The 23,689-nt window shown below is 42.2% G+C and overlaps 1 protein-coding gene across 1 annotated transcript; it reads right to left on the reverse strand.

The window, feature by feature from the left end:
* Positions 1–5,134: 5,134 nt before the first annotated feature.
* On the reverse strand, positions 5,135–20,472 carry SDE2 (SDE2 telomere maintenance homolog). Its single transcript, XM_054023813.1, has 7 exons — positions 20,305–20,472; positions 18,576–18,693; positions 16,038–16,149; positions 15,270–15,439; positions 12,661–12,772; positions 10,410–10,776; positions 5,135–6,019 (listed from the first exon to the last, which is right to left on the reverse strand). Exons 1-7 carry the CDS (start codon positions 20,410–20,412, stop codon positions 5,804–5,806), a joined length of 1,203 nt encoding a protein of 400 aa, XP_053879788.1. The 5' UTR covers positions 20,413–20,472; the 3' UTR covers positions 5,135–5,803.
* Positions 20,473–23,689: the final 3,217 nt, after the last annotated feature.

Consider the following 23,689-nt stretch of genomic DNA (forward strand, 5'->3'; position numbering starts at 1 on the left):
GTCCACACATGGAGCTAATCATGAACAACTCCATGTGTAGACCATTCCTTCCAGCAATACAAACAAGTGTTTCCCTTCTGTGGAAAAGGGGAACTCTGATACACCCTTGTTTCTGAGCTCAATGGTGCCAGGATTTCACCATTTATTTCAGGCCCCTAGTAAAACACATGCTTGGAAAACAAGCTTCCTTGTCTCCAGTGGCTGTTCGCCCTGTCATGGTCCCTACAAGATGTGGTTTTCAAATGGGCTTTTCCCCTCCTCCCCACTTGAGAATGACTAAAAGGTTCTTTATGAGCATAATTTCAAGTCTGTCCCTTTTTTGCCACCAAATCTCCATTATCCTTTGTAGTCATCTGCTCAATCTGAGTAACTGCTCCTCATGGCAATAAGAGCCCTTACACTTTAAAGCAAATGGGATTATACTAGTGCTAATCTGTTCAAAGGCACACCTATTATCTTTAGATTACATACACATGTAAAAAAACCCCAGATTTCCATGTGTTATAATAGATGGGCACTTAAATATTACACCCTACATTTTCAGAAAACTCTATGCGCAAGTCGACTTCCTATAACCCAGCAGTAGCTGTGATGATAGACTCCGACTTTAAGGCCATTGATCCAGCAGGCATAATTAACATTAGTGAAAATGTATGTATATCCTTTTGTACCTTAGGGTGTTATGAAGCTTAATTAGTGAATGCTTGTAAAGCACTCCAAGATCCTCAGATGAAAGGCCCCCTGTGAATGCTAAGTGTTGTTATAGAATACTTCACACCTCTATAGAGCATTTTTTTTTTTCAATGGCCTTGTGTTTTCAGATGCATTGTAAAGATGGTGACACCAAGGCACAGAGAAATGTAATTACTTGCCTTATACCACTCAAGTTAGTTGCGGAGTTGATCTTCTGATTCCCAGGGCCATGTTTTAACTCCATGAGAACTCTAATACACCCAAACTGACTTTAGGAATATTAGCTCAGGAGTTCTAATGAAAAGTACGTGTCACACCTCTAATAGTCCAGCTCTATACTGTTAGGAATAGTTTCCTTTCTATAGACCAGGGGTGCCCACACCTACAGCCCCCAAGAGCACATCATAAGGCCTGCAGCCTGCTTCAACATTATATACTAACAGCTGATTCATTAGCATTTTAATCATCGTGTAAATAGACAATACTGTACCTAGAAACAACCTCTCTCAATGCCTACAAAACGAGCTGAACTTAAAATATAAATAGGTAGAATCTGTTTGGCCCACACAAGGTTGTGCTTCGGTTTATGTGGCCCTCCTGTGTAATAAGGTTGGGCACCACTGCTGTAGAGCATATTTGCCAACAAGCCACTTGTGAATCCTAATGGCCAGACTTTGATTCTAGGTACACTTCCTGGTCCACACTAACCCCCCCACTTCGGACTAAGGTATGCAAATTCAGCTACGTTAATAACATAGCTGAATTCGAAGTACCTTAGTCCGAACTTACCGCGGGTCCAGACGCGGCAGGCAGGCTCCCCTGTCGATGCCGCGTACTTCTCTCGCTGAGCTGGAGTACCGGCATCGACGGCAAGCACTTCCGGGATCGATTTCTCGCATCTAGACAAGACACGATAAATCGATCCCAGAAGATCGATCGCTTACATCCGGACCAGGAAGTAAGTATAGACGGACCCTAAGGTAAATCCAGATGGTTCCACTGAATTACTCCTCAGAGTTTCTGATCTCTGCTGTAAATCCAGAGTAACTCCACTGTAAGTTTATGGGCCAGGTTAATATTTATTAACTCAATTTGGTGTCTAATCAATTTTTCATAAAAAAAAATTAGCCACAAAAACAAAACTCTGTCCATGAAAATATAACTTGGACCTACTTCCCCTCTTCAAGCTGCTGTGCAACCCAACAGCCTTCCCTGTGTTATCAGTGACATCTAGTGGAAGAATGATGCTTCTCTGCTCTCCTACTCTGGGAGCAGGGCCATGTGTCCATTAATATAGTGGTATTAGCAAAACAAGGCTACTGAAGGATACAAGTCGTACTAAAAACATCTTCAGACAAAGCACTGGTGAATGATGGATAAGTTTGTAATCATGGTAGGTAAGGTGGAGAGGAACTAGTAAAAGGTCAGTTTCCACCATAAATTAGTCTAGGGCAGATTTTTTTTCCCCCCCAAAACAAGAAGCTCACAGCATATAGATTTTCTGTAGAATTAACTCAGGTGGTCAGCATCCAGCTGTGAGCACGTGCATCCACACTGCTGCTGTACTAACTTGTCTAGGTTCTAGGACTTCTCGCGGCATATCCCACAGTTCTGCAGTAAGCTGTGCGGCTTTAATTCTTTCCCAATGAGTCATGGGAGAACTTGTCTGTCTGGGCACACAAGGAAAAGTGTGCGAAAGCACTGGAGGAGTGCCAGCACTAGAACTGTGTGAATAACTGGTTTTTCAGTTCTGGGGGGGGGAAAAAAATTGTTTAGGTTAACCTTAAACTACAATTTTTCAAGCCAACCAAAAAGTAGAAAAACTTAAAACATTCCCTTTAGATTGATCATTTAGCTTTAAAAAATAAAAACTGAAGGTAACTCCAAAAGTTATTTCAAATAAATTAAAAATGATTTATTCTGTAAATGTCAAAGAATTTGATCTCAAAGTGCTTTTCAAATATTAACTAAGCATCACAACAGCCTTAAGATATCTCCTACCCCTATTCAATAGATGGATAACTAAGATTCAGAGAGCTTACAGAGGGTTACCATACGTCTGGATTTTCCTGGACATGTCTAGCTTTTTGGGCCTCAAATCCCTGTCTGGGGGGAAATCCCCAAAAAGCCGAACATTTCCGGGAAAATAGGGAGGGGCTGGTGCCACTGGGTGCCGGGCCAGGCCGAGCCAGGCTGGAGACGCTGGGGCCGGGGCCGGCCGCCGGAGGGAGCTGCTCGGTTGGGGGGGGCCAGACTGAGCCGCGCCTCCTCCCCCACCTGCCCCAGCTTACCTGCTGCCTGCTTCAGGTTTCCCGCGAATCAAATGTTCATGGGAAGCAGGGGAAGGGGTGGAGTTGGGGTGGGGGCATGGGTGGGGCCGGGGCCCTGTGGAGTGTCCTCTTTTTGGACACTCAAAATATGGTAACCCTAGCTTACACATCTTGGTTAAAACCAGACACAGAAGCAGTGGAAAAGCCCCCCAGAGTTAATTCTTAGGCTTATGCTCTAACTGCTACAGAAATAATTAAACTTACTAGAGCAATATTACTCCTTACAAGAAACAGTGCCTGTCCAATAATCAATGGGGAAGAGCACTCTGTGACTTTCATATTCCTGTGGGAAATACAATATAGGCCATGGTAGTGAGGGGAGCATAAGGCCACAGGCTTACAATAGTTGCAAAGCGGCTGCATGAACATTGTATAACTCTGTGGCTAACTGGGAAAGAGGTAAGGTTATTCCTAGACTAGAAGATTCAGTTGCTGATGACTGAATATTGCGAAGAGGGCAGGAGCTGGAAATGGAATATTGATACACAAACTGTTTATGTTAAAAGCAACGAAGGTGAACTGGTTGCCTGATACCTATTTCATATTAGTTACTGCAATCCTCGACTACACCTTCTTCTGAAGCAAACCCTTCAGATAGTACAAATAAACTGCTCCTAGTCTCAGGGAAGGAAAGAAGAAATTGCTCTTTCCATTTTTCAAATGTGTCAAATTAAGCAAATCAACTTCTTTGCTTAATTTGAAGATAAATCTAAACCATTTGCACTGGATAAAGATGGGACAGGATGCTAGTGAAAACCTCCACCACCTTAGTACATACCACCTCAGAGCCCCAGCTACACAGGAGCTGCCCTAGGTGAAGAACTCAAGTGGTGTCTGCATAAAAGAGACACACACACACTGTATATACCTAAATGGTCAAGTTTTCACCCTCCAAAGTTGCACTACCTAGCTTCAAAACATAGTATGACAACTGCTCTCACTCTACATTCAGTATTCCCTTATTTTATAAGTGACACTTATCTTACACTATCCACCCAATTGCCCCATGTTTCTGTAATTAAAAGCCACGGTTCTGCAAAGAACAGGATGAGCAGGAAGCACTTAATGAGATTGCCTACTGTGCTAGAAAGATTCACCTTTCTGGGAAAGCATTCATAGCATATCTAAGACAATCATCAACTGGGAAATGCCCATCATAGCAGGACCATGGAGACCTCTCCCATGCTGAACTTTTGAAGATCAGGCTGATCTTCAAAGAGCAGTTTCTATCTGTATGCTCTGCCTATCACTCGAGTGTCCATCACATACAGGGTTTCTTGCTGATACTTTACAATCAGCTCTATATTTTATTTTCTATAGTATTGCCTCTAGCCAATACAACTATATTTTGGATTAAGGAAGTGGCAGCGAATGCAACAGAGCTCCTAAGCTGGATTGTAACCTACACATTACTCTGGGAAAGAGGTTACAACAGCCTTGGCAAGTAGTTATGCAAGAAGTGTATTCCTGCAGAGGACAGAAACTTTCATATTCAGGCTGTAAGTGGATTTCTTGCAGGATCACCAGCAGCTGTGATCAAAGTGTAAGTGCTAGAGGTCAAGATTACCCAGTTCTGTATTAGATACCTGCATGCAGTCTTAGTGATTTCATGCAGCAATTCCACAGGTTGACAATCCATTGCATAAAGGATCTTTTCTTTGCTTCTACTGTCTCTAAGCCGAAGTGAAATAAAAATGGTGGTGAACATATTTCATAGGCAGCAACAGGCAGAAAGACCACTTGTGGAATCTATCCTACTCTTTTTATACAAACCTCTACTGAAGACAATGAAAGTTGCACCCATGAATCCATGGCAGCATATGGCCCTTGGTTTTCCACACGTGGCCTCTAACTTTGTAGGACCACTCGTGACAGCCATCTCCACTATTGTGGTATAAAACATGCTTTAGAATACCTACAATAAGAGTGCTTCATCCAGCTCCCTGGAGAACATACTCTGCTGCTTTTATTAGGAAGATGTCTCATTAAGCTTCAAGCCATTGCTCCACATTGTCTTCCAATTAATTTGCCTCCTTCATGTGTATTACTTACTTCAAAAGTATTTAAGTGATGTCTTCTCCTTTTCCCCCATTCAGAGTCTCTTCTACACCTTCATATATAAAGATTCCTTTATTAAACTGCTTTTCATATGAAGAAAACATATTTACACCAATAAGTCATCACATACAAAACAGCAATGTTTTCACTTGTATTAGCCTGTTATACTAACGCTTGACAGCACCACCAAGCCAATTCACAAAGAGTATTTATCCATATCTGAAGTCACCCATACAACAGTTTTCCCTTTCCCTCAAGACAGACTTCAGTTGTCAAGGCTGAATCATGTTTTAACTAAATTTTCACTATCTGAAGGGTATAGCTGGGCTAACTGGAGATTAAAGCAGATTAGTAATCCTATATTAACTCAGTTAGTTTGACTTTTACTTAATTGGGTACTGACCGTGTTGAACATCCATTTCTGGAAAGCGCACTCTCTTCTGAGCATCACTTTCTCCTACCCTCCCAGGACACTCTGTGTGCTGTTAATTACATGATTTAATGTAGCAGTTTATATTTTTAACTCTCTTTAATACTCACTTACTACTATGCAATTTACTGTGTGTTATGGTAACAACTGATGCTTTTATTAAGACCATTAAAAATGGAAATCAGTATCTAAACACATCAAGTGCAAGTGGCAAGTTACAGAGTGACAACAGAACAGAAGCTGTTTTTCTGAAGTGTGCAAATATAAACAGAGATTAACAACAGCATATATTTTATTTCTTTTTCCCTTTAGAGGGCTTTGCAAACAGGGCCGGATCTATCTGGTCTTTAGACAGACCTCTCACTGAGAAAAGCCTTGCAGCTCTTTCCTGTAAAGTGCCTCCACATTTCAGACCCAGAGCCATCAGTTCAATCTTCAGCTTCTCTAATCCTAGCTCTTCCATCTCGGCAGCAGAGTTGAATGCCAGCAAATCTATTCGTGTAGGCTCCTGTAGAGAGAACATGCAATTAATTCAATGTTTTAACAGATTAACAATATGCTCTTCTTGATTTATGCTCATTTGGTCTCCAACAAGAATTCATTTTACAGAAGACTACTACTCCAGGCTTATTTGGAAGTCACCCAAACACTTTCAAAGTATGACAATATAATTAAACATCTATGTACAGTAAGTGGGATATTTTCACAATTAAACTTGAATTCCAGTAATCTAAGGCTCCTTTTTGTGATCTACAGATAACTATTTCTAAGTTATCCCGCCAAAATACCATGGACCAAATTAATGGTCAGAGTTTAACAGTCTGTTTGTAAGAGAGAGGGCTGAACAAACTTGAAATAAAAACAAGTGACCTGTTATCTTCTTGTTCTTCGGAAGAAAGATAAATAATCCCATGAACAGAGAATTTTTAAACACTTAGCAGTTCAACAGCCTTATCCTTCAGTTGCACAGGCCATCCACTACCCAGGACATAAAGCTACAAGCCTTCTGCATTCAGAATATAGCCCAGATGAAATAGTCACCATGAGTAGCAGGAAAGAGGGTGGGACAGCCTACATGTCTATTGCAACCACCCTGAAGTTACAAGAACTGCAGACAAAATATTCTTTTTATAAAGGTGTTTAGGAAAGCTCCAGGAGTGCATCTTATCTTGACGCATAGCATAGCTGACACAAACCATGCCTTAGATGGAGAAAATAGGTATCTTCAGCTTCTAGGAAGACTCAAATCAATGCAATTTATTAGTATCCGCTGAACTGAATATGGAATGTGGGACAACTCTTACACCACTTATTAACAAGCATAGTGCTGTCTATGAAGTATCATGCTGGAGTTAACAAAAGGGACTTAATAATAAACAGTCCCAGTGACTGAAATGAGACCACTCATTTGTCAGCCCAATACCCAGCAGTAAGTGTTTACTTAAGAACAGGGTCCGATTCTGTACAGTATCGCACACTGCCAAGCTACACATACAAAAATATCACCTGGCTGTGTCTTAGCACCAACTGGAGTTGTTATGAGGTCTTATTACTTTAGTCACTACTTTTACAAAATGCAACGGGCACCATCATAATATTTGCCAACTGCAAGAAGAATTTACCATGCCATTGGTGAAGTTTCCTGTTCTCAGAGGAGGGAACGCTGCAAATAATGAGGGAAAGATAAAACACTGCAGCGTTGCAAATATCCAGTTTAAGATGGTTCCTACTGTGCACTCAAGTGTATACTACAAAGTTTCAGTTAACTGAACTACACCTTTCAGAGTAACAGCCGTGTTAGTCTGTATCCACTGTCTGTACTCGGCTAGCTTGATTATCACTTCAAAAGTTTTTTTTTTTTTTTTTTTTTTTTTTTCTCTTAATTAATTGGCCTCTCAGAGTTAGTAAGACAACTCCCACCTGTTTATGCTCTCTGTATGTGTGTATATATATCTCCTCATTATATGTTCCATTCTATATGCATCCGAAGAAGTGGGCTGTAGTCCACGAAAGCTTATGCTCTAATAAATTTGTTAGTCTCTAAGGTGCCACAAGTACTCCTGTTCTTCTTTTTGAACTACACCTGTTAAAAACTGAAGTACATTTTGTGGTGGGTTTTCCCTCATTCAATTATGTTTGTTCACTTACTTGCCAACTGCCAAGATTCAACTTTTTGGAATGAATGTGTCCAAACTGACTAATAAAGACTCTGCAGGAATCAAAGGCTGAAAATCGAGATTTCATTGGCTAGAAAGCTAATCCAGGCCTCTCACGTAGCTAACAAAAATTCAACAAAGTAATATACCATGTCAGTGATGTGACTGAATGAGCTTTCAGAAGACTCTGAACTGCACATCTATTAAGGAAATATGAGTAAGCAGGTTACTCCACTGCTGAGATAATGGATTCATTGTTTCCTTTAAATCTGCTCTTCCACCAAGATTTGTAAACAACTGTGGCACATCACATTCTTGCTCCCACCTCCCAGGAGCTGCTACTGTCTAAGGGCTTGTCTATATTTACGCGCTGGTTCAGTGGCAGGCAATTGAACTTCTGGGTTCGATTTATCACGTCTTGTCTGGACGCGATAAATCGAACCCAGAAGTGCTCGCTGTCGACTCCGGTAATCCTGCTCGGCGAGAGGAGTACACGGAGTCGACAGGGGAGCCTGCCTGCCGCGTCTGGACCACGGTAAGTTCGAACTAAGGTATGTCGACTTCAGCTACATTAGTCACGTAGCTGAAGTTGCGTACCTTAGTTCGAATTGGGGGGGTTAGTGTTGACTAGGCTTAAGAGACATACTGGAACCAAATCTTATTGCCTGAATGAGAGCTGCAGTCTCAGCCACATCTAAGGTGGTTTGTCCAAGCACCACACTGAAGTGTTTATATAAGAGAAAACCAAGATAGATGAACTAGTCAATTGGCTTTTGTCTGCTCCAAATAAGACCCAAGTGACTAACTTCTAACTTAGGTGACCTTCAAGGATGAATATTAAGGTCAACCTACACTTACAGGTGATGTGACCAACCCTGATACAGTGAGCTGGAAAATCTTTCATCCTACAAAGTAGATTATATTTTCCCAGAGGAAGAACTTTTCACACAAAGGGGATGATCTCTGACTACGCTTATGGGAGAGAAGGGAAGATACTCACAAGGAGTGCCTAACCCTTTCAGGACAGAGAGAACAGATATCTGAGATAGGGAGAGCCCTAAAGATGCTAGGACTTGGCTATCTCAGAGATTAACATTCCCCCATGACCTATCACTCCAGTTACAATCTGAGGCATTACTGCTTTGATTCCAGTGCGGAACTCATGGGGGTTTTGTGATAGGTGTCAGTGGAGGACCCTCTCTGGGGTTAGTTTCCATTAGAGCTAGTACATGGCTACATTTAGTCCATAGTGCAGGATGCATCTTTCATTGATCTTCCTCCTGTCCTAACCAGTGGGATTTTTCAATTGAGTGAAGGTGATGGCTTCAGGGGAATATTGTATTTAAGATAATTAAGTGGCCTCAAGACACTAGTATAATGATCACTTTACATCACCTCACCAACAGATATATGGACCACATGATACTGAGGCAATATAGCCACTTAGGGAGCATTCTAGTTACCATCCCCTGCAGGAGCCCAGGTGCACTAGTAGGTTTTTTATGAATACTTCTACTGAATGAATAGTCATACAAAAGGCAAACCAAAGCCCACTGTACACATCCATACTCAGATGTTTAGAGGCAAACCCCTTCTGATAGATAAGTGTATTCTAAACAAACATAATAGCAGTTAACAGGATTTTTGTTTGATATATTCTGGATCTCTTCTAGATCAATTTACAATAGCAACAGAGATGCATTGTTCAGTTTGTATTTATTGTGCTTCCCTGATGACAGTCCAGCGTAGTCACTCCTCAATTAAAAGAGCCCAGGCTACTTCTATGTGGAGTAGCTTAGAGAAGAAAGAAAGTTTCTTTTCTAAATATCCTACATTTCCCAAGAGCCAAGGAACACATTCCAATAAGCCAAAAAACTGATTTGACAATTTATCATATTGGAATTCTTGCCTCAAGAATTCTGGTCTCTTTGATCCTTGCCTCTGATTGCAGAACAAGACTCTTGCATACAGATTATAAGAGGATCTAGCACAGGGATCTCAAAATCAAATCACCACGAGGGCCACATGAGGACTAGTACATTGGCCCAAGGGCCACATCATATAAAGGTACAAAAGCCACTTCCCCCGCCCCCACTCCACCCCTTCCATGAGGCCCCACCCCTGCCCTGCCCCTTCCAACCCCTTCCCCCAAGTCCCCACCCCAACTCCCGACCCCTCCCTGCCCCTGCCCTGCCTCCTCCTCTGAGCGTGCAGCTCCCTGCTCCTCCTCCCCCCTCCAGGAAAGCACTAAGTGCCGCCAAACAGCTGTTTGGCAGCGGGAAGCGCCTGGAAGTACGCAGAGGAGCAGAGACATGGTGCGCTGGAGGGGAAGGGGGGCGGTGGGTGAGGGGAGCTTGGAAGCCACAGGAAATAACTCCGGGGGGAGGAGGGGCACACAGGGAGCTTGGCGGGCCGGCTGTGTGTTTGAGACCCCTGATCTAGCATATCTAACCCAATTTGTTTTAAAGTAGTATATGCAGTGATTTGGGAATTGTTTTGAGCTGCTATAAGGACCTATTGAGAGCCCAGAGTGAGCATTCTTTAGAAATACGAATTATCATGAGAACCATCAAGGCAAGTTAATTTTTAGACCCAACTACTTTGGCCGGGTCCCTTTATGTCCGTTAGGTAGGTCATTCACTAACTGGATGATAGAAAAAGTGGTTCAAAGATAGATGATAGGCAGAGAGGAAAAAGCAGCAATAGGTCCATCTCTAGACATTCAAATTTAGTACTGCTTACTATGCTCTGCAATTGGTTTGTTTCCTGCTGAGTAGCTGAAACAGTCTCTTGCTCCCCATCCTTCAGGGTCTTCACTGCTTCATTTTTTTCATCAGCTGCTGGAGTTTCAGTCTGACCACCTGCAGGCACCTCCTCTGGTAGATCTTTTCCAAGATCTTCTGGTTGTTCCTGCGATTTCTCAGTAGCATTGGAGGCTGAACTGCATCCGATGGAATCTTCTGAGCTACTGGGCCACTCACTTGCGAGTTCAGTCTTTTCAACATGGCTGACAGTTGATTGCCAACTACCTTCTGCCATGCTAGGAGAATCATCTTCACTATCACCATCACTGGAGCTCTCAGGATCCGCTAGTCCTTCCACACCCATCCTGTCACAAACAACACTTGTTAAAAAATTTAAATTAAAAAGAGTCACTTTCCCCTTCACGTGCCCTGAAGAGCTCACTGTACTAGAAGGGGCGGCTCCAGGCACCAGCGCACCAAGCGTGTGCCTGGGGCGGCAAGCCGCGGGGGGCGGCCTGCCGGTCACCGTGAGGGCGGCAGTCAGGCTGCCTTCGGTGGCATGCCTGCGTGAGGTCCGCCGGTCCCGTGGCTTCGGTGGCAATTCGGCAGTGGGTACGCCAAAGGCACGGGACTGGCAGACCTCCCGCAGGCATGCGGCCGAATCCGCATTTCCAGCGGACCTCCCATAGGCATGCCGCCAAAGCCTGCCTCACTGCCGTGCTTGGTGCGGCAAAATACATAGAGCCGCCCCTGTGTACTAGCCTAGCAAAGGAGGACTAGACTGGATTGTCTCCAGCCAATTTAATTCCTGCACTCAAAAGGGTAGAAGTCACTGTTACTGTACATAACTCCAAGCACTCCCTCAGGCGCCAGATATACTTTCTGAAGCACTCCTAGTAAAGAATGAGCCAAATCTACTACTGCCACATGGCAGACCTTTAGCCACATGAGCATCTTTACTATGCCTAACCATTCTAGTCCATCATTTTAAATAATGGAATTCAAAAACTCATTTTGTTAAAAGAACAGAACAATTTGTGATTCTCTCACTGTTTTCTCTATGAAAGATGAACAAACTGGAGTGTGAGAAGATTCGAGAGGTCAAAAAAGTCTTCAAGTTACATAAGGTAGGAAAGGTTGAGCCCAGTTTAATTATCCAGATGAATACTGATGAGGGAAGGGCAGCAGAAGGCATGAGGGCATGAAGTAGTACAGTAACTCCTCGCTTAACATTGTAGTTATGTTCCTGAAAAATGCTACTTTAAGCGAAACGATGTTAAGTGAATCCAATTTCCCCATAAGAATTAATGTAAACGGGGGGGGATAGGGGGTGTGTGGCTTAGGTACATTATACATATACAGTACAAGTTTTAAACAATTTTAAACAAACAATGTAATACTGTACTCAGCAATGATGATTGTGAAGCTTGGTTGAGGTGGTGGAGTCAGAGGGTGAATCGTCCGGCTGCTCCTTTTGCTGTTCTTTCCAAAGTGCCGGGGGTGCTCAACCCCAGGCCTGCCCCCACTCCACCCCTTGCCCCAAGGCCCCTGCCCCGCCTCTTCCCATCCTCACTCTATCCCTGCTCCGCCTCTTCCTGCCCCTGCTCCATCCCCTCCCTACCCCGAGCATGCCGTGTCCTCGCTCCTCCCTCGTCCCCCCAGCCTCCTGAATGCCGCGAAAAAGCTGATTGCTGCAGGCGGGACAGGGGAGGCTGCGTGCCGCATCCTCACTCCTTCCCACTCTCCCCCAGAGGCTCCTGAATGCCAGGAAACAGCTGATTGCTGCAGGCAGCAGGCGCGGGGCCAACAGCAGGTGGGAGGTACTGGGTGGTGTTGAAGGGGAACTGATGGGGGGCGGGGGGGCTGCCAGCCCATCCTGGTTCCAAGCCCCCAGGGCTAAACAACGTTATAAGCAAACATAGCGCAACTTTAAATGAGTATGTTCTCTAATAGATCATCGACGAAACAATGTTAACCGGGACGATGTGAAGTGAGGTGCAACTGTATGAGGGAAAGACGAGAGGGGTCAAAGCTCCTTCCGATTAGATTTCCTTGGTGCCTGTAGAATGGCGGTAGCACTGTTCTGGGGAGTGCTCAGCTGTCTGACTTTTACTGGTGATTAGTTAAAATAGTATTTTAATTTTATTTTTAAATCTGTACCAGTGGTACAAAAAGTGATCATTTCCCCTTGGTAATTATCTATTGCTTTTCTTATTCTTTACAAAGCTTGTTCAAGCCATAACACTTACCAAAAACATTGTCTTTTCCCAAATTTTGCTCCACTCTTTTCAGACTCGTTTGGGCGCTTCCGACAATCACTGGTTTCTGGAGACACCATCTTACTGGAAGAGGCCTGCATTCCTTCAAAGCAAAGTTAAAAGTTTAGTACCTTTGCAGATTTATTCTACTCTATTAGGTTATTATGTGATTACCAAGTCCATATAAGAAGATTTTAAAGCTCCAAATAGCTGCTCAAGGAGAACTCTATGGTTCCAGTTACTTTCCATAAATATTTGAGAGGTCTTTCTTTAGTATTCGTGGAAGGTGCTGGACTGAGAGCCCTGGAGAATGAAGTCTTCCACATAAACTCAGAACAGGCATAAGTGTGGGCAGCAGCAGCAAAAGCTTCCCCACAGGAGTAGAGAGTCAACCCTGTACTGGAGAGAGCCCTTCTGAGGTGAAAAGGTATCTTGTGCCCCTGCTGAACCTCCCAACAGAGTAACAATCAGTGGCTAAACAAAGTAACTGCAAAAGACACTTGTGTAATCCAGATATTTTAATTATATTCAATTTCTAAACTCTCCATAAAATGTGTTAATTATGATCTTTTGACTACAAAAAAGTTTACATAAAGAGCTTAGCAGTAAGAATCAATCAGCATCTTCAGAGAGTTCTTGATGGCACTGCTGCTAACCTGGGACTCATGTAGCCTACCTGTAGATTACATTGGTGTAAAATGATATATCATTTGTATCTGTGTTGCAACTTTTGTGTAATATTCCAATTAATTTTATTCAAAGGAGGAAAACCTAATTCTATTGGTTTTCATTAGAAGTAGGGCTGTCGATTAATCGCAGTTAACTCACGTGTAACTCAAAAAAATTAATTTTGATTAAAATTGCACTATTAAACTATAGAATACCAATTGAAATTTATTAAATATTTTGGATGTTTCTCTACATTTTCAAATATATCTATTTCTATTATAATAGAAAATACAAAGCATACAGTGCTCACTTTATATTATTTTTTATAATATTTGCTCTGTAAAAATGATAAAAGAAAATATTTTTCAATTCACCTCATACAAGTACTGTAGTGCAATCTCTTTATCGTGAAAGTGCAACTTACAAATGTAGGTGTTTTGGTTACATAACTACACTCAAACACAACACAATGTAAAACGTTAGAGCCTACAAGTCCACTCAGTCCTACTTCTTGTTCAGCCAATCATTAAGAGAAACAAGTTTGTTTACATTTATGGGAGAGAATGCTGCCCACTTCTTAATTACAATGTCACCTGAAAGTGAGAACAGGCATTCGCATGGCACTTTTGTAACTGGCGTTGCAAGATATTTATGTGCCAGATGCACTAAAGATTCATATGCCTCTTCATGCTTCAGCCATCATTCCAGAGGACATGCTGATCAAGCTTGTTAAAAAAATAATGCGTTAATTAAATTTGTGACAACTCCTTGGGGGAGAATTGTATGTCTCCTGCTCTGTTCTACCCTCATTCTGCCATATATTTCATATTATAGCAGTCTTGGATGATGACCCACACATGTTCGTTTTAAGAACACTAACTGCAAATTTGACAAAATGTAAAGAAGATACCAATTGGAAATTTCTAAAGATAGCTACAGCACTCGATCCAAGATTTAAGAATCTGAAGTGTCTTCCAAAATCTGTGAGGGATGGGGTGTGGAGCATGCTTTCAGAAGTCTTAAAAGAGCAACACTCTGATGCGGAAACTACAGAACCCAAACCATCAACAAAAAGTCAACCTGCTGCTGGTAGCATCTGACTCAGATGATGAAAATGAACAAGCGTCGGTCCGCCCTGCTTTGGATTGTTATCGAGCAGAACCAGTCATCGGCATGGACACATGTCCTCTGGAATGGTGGTTGAAGCAACAAGAGACATATGGATCTTTAGTGCATCTGGCACGTAAATATCTTGTGATGTCAGCTACAAAAATGACATGCAAAAACCTGTTCTCACTTTCTGGTGACATTGTAAACAAGAAGCAGGCAGCATTACTTTCTGCAAATGTAAACAAACTTGTTTGTCTGAGCGATTGGCTGAACAAGAAGTAGGACTGATTGAACATGTAGGCTCTAAAGTTTTACATTTTTATTTTTGAATGCAGGTTTTTTTTTTTTTACATAATTCTACATTTGTAAGTTCAACTTTCACAATAAAGAGATTGCACTACAGTACTTGTATTAGGTAAAAAATACTATTTCTTTTGTTTTTTACATTGCAAAAATTTGTAATAAAAATAAACAAAGACAGCGCTGTACACTTTCTATTCTGTGTTGTAACTGAAATCAATATATTTAAAAATGTAGAAAACATCCAACAATATTTAAATGATATTCTATTATTGTTTAACAGTGCGATTAATCACACGATTAATATTTTTAATCACTTCACAGGCCTAATTAGAAGTCAAATTTGTTCTATTTCACCCAGATGAAATAGTGAGATGTAGCCCACAATATTTAAGGTCAGTAACAATTTCTCAAATAGTGTTAGTAAAATATGGCTGTTTGAATTAAGATATGATTGAAAACAGCCCTATGTTGACTGATAGCGGTTATTTTAAGGAGTCATTCCAAGTGCTCAGTAGTACCTTTAAGGACTGAATCCTCTAGCCGCTCAGCCATCTCGTGACACTGTTGCTGGTAGTCTGGATTAGTGAAAAAGTGCTTTGGTTCTGCAAGTTTACGCTGCAGCCTTTCCAGGCGTCTTTGTTCTTTTTCTGCTTCTCGCTCTGCTTGCTGCTTCACCCACTCGGCCATTCTGCAGAGAAAAAAAGGTCCAGGAAATAGGAACCATTTGGTCATTTTAATCTAACAATGATTATTGCTCTGCAGTTACAGAACACTTTCACCCACTGATGGGGACAGAAAAAGGAAGAGGACAGGAAATAAGTGAGTTAGTCATAAAAAAAGAGGCACCCTGCAGCAACTCAAGGAAATTTCACTACAGGAGGGAGAAATGTTTATTTATGCAAGATAGACTATTGATGAGCTCCATAGCTCCCTGGCCTGCAGCTACAGGGTAGTGTGCTTTGAGGATTCTTTATTTTTTCTTTTGCGTGAGAACATTCTTCTACCCCCGAGAAACACTTTCAAGAGGTGCGGACAAGCATGTCACAAACAGGTTGCAGTATGGTCACCTTTAATTTACACTAGCTATATACTCTTCAAGCAGACAGTTGACTCCTCCTGGCTTCTATCCATATTGTGCTAAGGGTTTCAACGAGCTAAAAGCTCCTTTTAATATCCATAAAGTTTCATTATTCTGACTATAACAGCCTCTCGTTTGACCTCTTCTAACAATGAAAGATAGGTCATTGTATTTTATAATGATATTTCTGAGAAAGTAAATGCCTCACGCTTTTTCGTGGTTAACGTCGCGTAGTCTCCTTCCACTAAGATCTCGGCAAGCCTCTCGATTCGTTGTCTTTTCAATTTGAGCACCAAGTGCTCGGAGCATAGATCCAAAACCTGAAAGTTACCAGAAGTCAGCTACAAAGCTGTGATAGAGAGATCTACAGGATCAGGACCATTACAGTTTTTAAAAATAGCTATTCCCCTTCCTCCCCACACCCCAGTAATAAAGATCAAGGTAATGAGACATAATATACCAGAGAAAAAAATCTTGTTAGTCCCACCATTGGTGAAGAAAGAGATACTGAAAGTTTAGTGACTTGCTTTCTCTCAGAATAACTGAGGCCAAAGATGAGCTGTAAATATTTAACGGATACAATGTGATAAATTATATTATTGAGCTGAATGTCTCAAACATCAAGTCAAAGAGAGGCATTCCAGGTATAACTAAGTTTAAACTATCTTTTAATTTTAGCTCTCCTCAAGTCATGCCAGCTGGATTCCTGAGCTTCTGATATCCCTAGAATATGTATTCCTGATACTACCGGCTACTGGAGTCCTCTAGCACAGTGGTTCTCAATCTTTTCCATATCACGAATACTTGAGCCTCCCCTCCCCTCTATCCAGGATCTCCCAATGGGACCATTATCATGACCCCCATATACTGAGGACACCTGCACAGGGGCTGGGAAATGATTTTTGTAGACTATTGCCTGGATTTTGCAGAGTGCCAACAAAAAATAATTGCCCAAGAGAGGTAGTCAGATAAAGCAATGTGGTCTGGTGGAGACCCAGTAATGTTAGAGTTCTACTTACACCTCTACCACTGACTTGCTCTTGTCATGTCACTTAACTTCTGTTTCAATCCCACCCCCTCACCAGTTACGGATAATACTTACCTAACTACCGTGAAGAAACACAGTGAGGATTAATGTCAGTGCAGAGCTTTAAAGTACTACGTAAGTGCCATTTATTACACTATTCTTTAACTATAAGTTGAACAAAACTGTACTAGAATCCTTGAAGCTCCTTTAAAGTAGCCTTGAAAAAAATGCCATGGAAATTTACCAGGCCAGGCATCTACCCATACAATAAGAGAGTCACCTATTCACTCCCCTATTAAAACGAACTATTGCCATAGGTGAATAGAATTTTGCAAAGCTGATTCCAAGCAGACACTTGTGAGGAAGTTGCTTATTACAGGTTTCATTGGATTTTATATTCTTTAAAAAAAAAAAAAAAAAAAAAGCAGCTATTTTCTAAACCTAGGCCCAATTCTGCTCCTTTTTGAAGTCAATGGCTCCCAAGCCCTATCATAAACTTTTCAGTTTCTCTGTGACTGTCTGATTTTGAGCCCAAAGGGACCATTAAGCAGGCCTTCAGAGGCTGAATGCCTTGTTTTACCCCACATTTTCATTTTAAAACTCAAACAACAGAAGTACTTGACAAGGCCAATGGTATGATTTTGAAAAATACTATTTAGTTGACTAGGCCCAGCAGGGCTCCAATGGCAACTGTGACATCACAGAATGATGCATGCTGGATTGTCACAGTAGAGTAGATGCTGGCAGGCATGACGGTGGGTGTTTGGAAGTTATAAACAGATACCAGCAGCCAGTTGTCTTTGGGGGGATTAAAAAGGTCACAGAAGCACTATTTACTTTCATTCTGCCTAATTCTATAAACAAGGTGTAGCAAGCTGGACTGGAATTCTAAAGGAAGCCCCCTTGATTTCTGTGGCCTGCAGATAGGAAATGCTGGGGAACTTTACTGAACCTTTTACAATGAATGCATTTATCTATCAAATATGAAAATATAATTAGTCCAGTAACCTGCTTAACTTTGTTATTAAATTCAGTTTTATAATGCGCCTACATTTCAGTGTTTCAGAGCGGTGCATATCTTTGTAGTGATGATACAGAATATATTTAATGCAGTTATTGAGAGGGAAATGGGTTGTTCGGGCAGCTGAGTCTTTTGAAACTTAACTGGGTGGGAGGCCATTTGAGTTTGTGCGATAAACACATTATAGTTGAATCTTTCACTGATAATTACTTTAGCAGAAACAGTTTATTTTGACATTTAAATGGTCAAGTTTAGGTTTCACAGGTACAATTTCAGATTGTTTGCACTGCAGACCCAGGAAACCAACACTGCATCAGTTACACTCACTTCACATTTTTATGTTCATAAAGGTTAGAATTTTTTTTTTAAATGAAAGCTTGAATTCTGGAGCAGGACTGCAGGGCAAGTAGTAGATTCTGCGATGAGCTTTATGGCCATGAAATCTTAGAATGAAGGAGTTCTGGCTATCACGGATTTTTCTGACTCAAGTTTATTGTAGACTAAAATAAGCTAAGAACCTCCATAGGTCAGGGTTTAGGGTGAACTTTTCAAAAACATCAAAGTGACTGAGGAGCCTAACTCCTGTTGATTTTCATTGAAATTTAGTTTCTGAAAATCCCTTAGCTTTTGAAATTTTATCCTTAGACTCCTAATACATTAAAAATTTGACAGTCCCCCATCCAGCATCAGCAACTAACCTCCTTTTCCACCACAAAGTCTTGGCTCCAGACTATAAACAACCCCATCCTGTAGCAAGTCTTCAGTATTAACCAGTCGTCCATTACATTTCACATAGAAACTGTCCTCAGGAATGCCCTAGAAACAAAAACATTGTCTATAAAAACGGATTTTAATCAGTCTGAGTAATCCATTTTAAAACAATAAAAGGAGAATAGACTTTTTACCTCCTTTTTAATAAGAAATTAAAAACAAAGAAGCTTTCTAAGACTCCCAATCATTCACTGAATATGTATAATCTTAAAAATTACAAATACATTTTTAAATCAAGTTATGGGTAACTCACTTGATGAACTGGAATTAAAGTACAAAGTGCAAGTTATTAGTGAAGGTTATTGTTTTGTACATATTCAATTCAAGTTATTAGTGAAGGTTAAAGGTGCTTATAGAGTAGTTTACATTCACCTACAAATGGATTCTACTGTTAAAATGCACTTTATATCACTTACTAGAGGTGCTTAAGGTTTGTATTAGCCAAAAAATAAAATAAGCACCTCCTCTTCCTCCACTCATCTAGGGCAATTAGAGGAAGGAAAGAAGATACCCACAACCCCAGGATGTCGAAGTTTGTCTAGTGCATTGTTAACGCCTCCAGTAATAGTAGGAAGAAAAGATCAGAGATTCCTGGCTCCCTGTATGGCAAGTGGGCAGAGCATGTCTGATGCAGTTTGCCAGAAAGAGTGAAAGATTTCACTGCTGTCACCTGCAGATGTTGGGAGTGCGAGCCTTGCTGTTCTCCCTAAGGCTGTGAAGGTGGAAGAGGATACAAAACCGGATTTTTTTAAGAAGGTAGCCTTTGGCTATAGCAGACCATCATTTGTAATTGAGAGAAATAATGTTCTTATATTTATGGCACCAGATGTGGACTCAGGAAATCTGGGCTCAGTTCTTTACTCTGCCACAGATTTCCTGTGTGACTTTAAGCACATCACATAATATCTTGTGTCTCAGTTCCTCATCTCTCTTGCTATTTAGATTGCATGCCCTTAAGAGAAAGAAGATTGCTCTTATGCATTTGTACAATATCTGGCAAAAAGGGGCATCAATCTCAGCTGGGGCCTCTAAATGCTACTGCACTAAGTTATTGTTTTGTACATATTAAGAAAAACATAATAATCAACAGGACCCTACTAGAGTTTTTAAAGAATCAGCTCCTCATTTATTTGCCAAGACCCCAAACCAGGGTCTCCTCTATTACAGTTTAAGTGTCAGTGAGATCCCAAAACAGCCCAAGAAGCTGCAAGTATGGGGACTATTGATATTTCAGTGACTGCCTCAACTACTGAAGATTTAGAGGGGGAGGGACAGGTCTTCAAGCTCACGTCTTTGCTGGTAAAGAGATTTTCTAGTTTGTCAAACAAAAGCAAACTCTCCAGTAGCAGGACACTAGAACCTAGTCCCCACAGACACACCCGGGCAGGTTTTGTAGCGAAGAGACAGATCCATGAGCAGGCCCAAGACACGGGCAGGGACAGCGCCAGGTTCTGAGGACAACAGTCCTTAGGGACCAGATCAACATCACCTTCCTCCGCGCCCCCTCCCGCAGGGCAGCCCCTGCCTGCCCCCCAAAGCGCCGGGGGACTCCCCCAGCTGCCTGCCCACCCCCAGTGCGCGGGTGGCCCCTGACCCCCAGAGCCGGGACACCCCCAATAGGGGCAGGGCCGCCCCCAGCTGCCCTCCCGCTCCTACCTGTGCCCGGCAGCGAATGCGGAGCCAGTCCCGCACCGACGCGCCCCCGGGGGGCAGCGGCACTAGCTGCGCTCGAGAAGCGTCCGGGTCCCGCACCAGCAGCGCCATCTTCCCCCGCTCAGCAGCTCCGGCCTAGCCGCGACAGGAAGCGCCGCAGGGCAGGCAGCGGGCACAGCGCACGCTGATGACGCAGGAAGCCAACCCGGAAGCTGGGCACCCGTCACGTGGCTGGAAGGGGGGCGCTGCTCGTGGGTCGCAGCGGGAGGGGCAGGTCTGGAGAAGACCGATAAAGAAGGGCGGGTCCGCCGGGGCGGGTCGCCTCCTCCTGGGCCCGGGCAGCAGAGAAGGGTACAGCAGCTGCTGCTTTTGCTTTGCCCCCTCTGCAGCCTTTGCGCTCTCGGAGCTACAAGGTAGCCGCCTGTGTCAGACTGAAATCTCCCCCCAGCCCGTCATGTGAACCGGGAGCTTTTTCTTCTTGCGGCTGATGTAGTGTTGAAGCCCCACGGGATATTTACCTACAAAGCGATCGGTACACCAGCAGAAATTCAGTGCAACCGTCACACGATCTGTAATCTCCAGTGTGTCCTTGCTTTACTATCTAGGTGCTTAGGCCAACTTTTTCAGGCTTTGAATCCTAAAATTAGGCATTGAAACTAAAAATTTGCAACATAAATACCTGCTTAAAACTCCCAGTGACTAATGTAGGCACCTAAATATGGATTTAGGAGGAGACTTTCAAAACTCTCTCCAGGGTTAAGGAGCAAAAATGCCAATGGGATTTGTGCTCCTAGGTCCCTCAAGTGTTTTTGAAAATGTCCCCTTTAATTATTTGAGTTTAGGCACACACAGTTGAAAATTTTGGCCTGAGTATTTACACCAAAACAAAGATATCTGTGGGTAACAGAGAATACAGTGCATTTTCCAGGCAGTGTTCCTGGAAACTTCACTTTTTAAAATCAGTGCAAGTTTTATTAGGGCCCTGGTATTTGGGAGATAGATACTATTTTTATTTGTGTATTGCAGAAGCAACCCCCAATATGTAAGTTATTATTCAAACCTTTTTATGAGACAGTTCCTTCCCTAAAGAGCCCACAATCAAAAAAATCAACACCTAGCGCGGCAGCTCTCTCTTAACTGCTTCTACATGAGGAAAATTAGGCCACATAATTCTCCACCAGTGTAAACTCCATTAGTTGCACTCATGGTGAAGACTGGAGTGAAGAAAGGACTCTGCTGCCAACTCTCATCTTCCTCGTGAGTCTTGCAATATTGAGTATTGTACTTGAAGTCTCAGATTCTAGAATTGTGATTGTGTAAGATTCTCAGCTTTCACAAAAAAAGGAAGTTTCTACTACACCTTATGGTTGAAGAGAGTTTAAAAACACATACACTAAAGCGTCAACAATCAAAAAGCAAATAAAAAGAACCCCCCAAATCATTACTTTTTAAAATCCCATGGGTTTTTTTGCACTTGATTCACAATTTTTGAACACTTGAAATTGGCAATACCAAGGCATTTTTAACCACCATGTTGGTAGTGGCAAAAATGTCCACCTCTTGGATTGGTGAAGAATTGCAGATCCCAATATTCTTTGTGTAGTGCAGGAATTTATACTTGGTGTGAGATCATGGTAACCATGAAAACATGTTAAATGTAGCTTCCTGGGGTGGTAAGCCTAACCCCATCAGACAAGGTGCCAGAGCATAATTTGTAGAATGGTTTGGAGTATGCTGGCTAGAGAAACTACTTAAGGTGTTACCTTCTTTTAACACCTTTCTTGCACAAACAATATTAAAAATGGTTTTAACATGGTTTCTTTAAGCACCACTTCAGTTCCTTTGGAGGTAGCAATGGTAGTAGAGCTACTGAGAGCTAGCTGCTGACATTTTTACCTCGGTCATCCAATCCTGCTCAAAGCAGGCCTAGATCATAAGGTAATTAAAATGCCACTGGCTAGTCCACGATGCAATGGTGGCCAGTCCACACTAGTAGTCCAACTGTTGTTGTGTCACTGGTGGGGGTTTGCACTGGCGGTAGGGCAGTGGTTCGAACCTCAATATTGAAAGGCACTCAGATACTGTAGTGATGGGAGCAATAAGAACCTATATGGAACAGAATAGGGGGAAATTTAGCAAGGAAGCTCACTGTAGTCAAAGATTAATGGAATACTGAAGTTCCCTTGTAAGCATAACTTGGCAAAGTATCAAACCACATTTCCAGCATTCTCGGAATGTCCCAACTGTGATGTTTAAAGGACCAGTCTCACACTTCATTCTGATTGTAACTTCGGTGGGTGCTCCAGGAATTCATGAGTGAGCCAGAAGTCAGGCTTCTATCACTGTTTTTGTGATTTAAAGTTTACACATTTGCTTTATTAATTGGACACAACACTCCAGATTAATGGCTGGCGGTCTTCAAGGAGATACTTTATTCTTTTCAGTAAGTGATCTGCATTTAAAAACAATTGTAAATGATGTCTTTATCTGAGGTGGACTGGAATGATTCTTTTAGCCAACTGTTTAAGTAATATTCACATTAAATATGTATACATTAGAAGAGGCCTCAACTGACTGTGTGGTAATAACACCATTCGGATCATAGACTAGATGATCATAATGGTCCCTTCTGACCTTGAAGTCTATGATTCTATAACATTTACCTGAGATATGTGCCTTGCTTTGTAATCTTCATTTAGCCCCCTCCTCCCCCCATCTAAATTATGGTAATAACAGCTGTATTTACAGTACTTGTAAAGTGAATTCAATGGTAGTAAAAGGTTCCAAATTAATATTTCTGGGGACTGGCGTCTAAGTAGATGTAGGATAGGAAACAGCAGTACACATTGCTCTGCCCATGGGCTTCTTTTCCACCTGAGGTATTGTTCAGAGTGCAGTTCAGTCTCCATAACCTATTCAATTCTTGGCTTTGTTGCTGCAGCAGCGCCCAAGAAGGGGACCAGTTAGTGCCAAATTAGATGGTGGCTTTTGTAATGTGTTCACCAGGAATGGCAATAAGACCCTCCAACTCATTTTATGAAGGCTACTGCATAGATTTCAGATGCAGTCACATCAGCTGATCTGAATGAACTGCCACTGTAGAAATGAAAATATCTGCAGCCCAGTGTCAGTCCCTTCAGACATCCAGTTCCCCTCTTTTTTTAAAGGAAATCAAATAATGTTGAAATTATGACACAAACCTATAAACCAGGAAACCCAAAGGATCAAATCCATGCAAAATTGTCCTCAGCGGCTGTTGGCCCATCTGATAGTCCTGAGATCTACAGTTGCAGCCCTCTGTAGTACTGCAGCAACAGCCAAACACCAGCTTAGCCAGCCGTTTGTACAAGACTCCACCCAGCCAGAGAGCCATATATGGCATGGCAAC

The sequence above is a fragment of the Malaclemys terrapin genome, chromosome 3 (assembly GCF_027887155.1).
Source record: "Malaclemys terrapin pileata isolate rMalTer1 chromosome 3, rMalTer1.hap1, whole genome shotgun sequence".
Classification (NCBI taxonomy): Eukaryota; Metazoa; Chordata; order Testudines; family Emydidae; genus Malaclemys; species Malaclemys terrapin.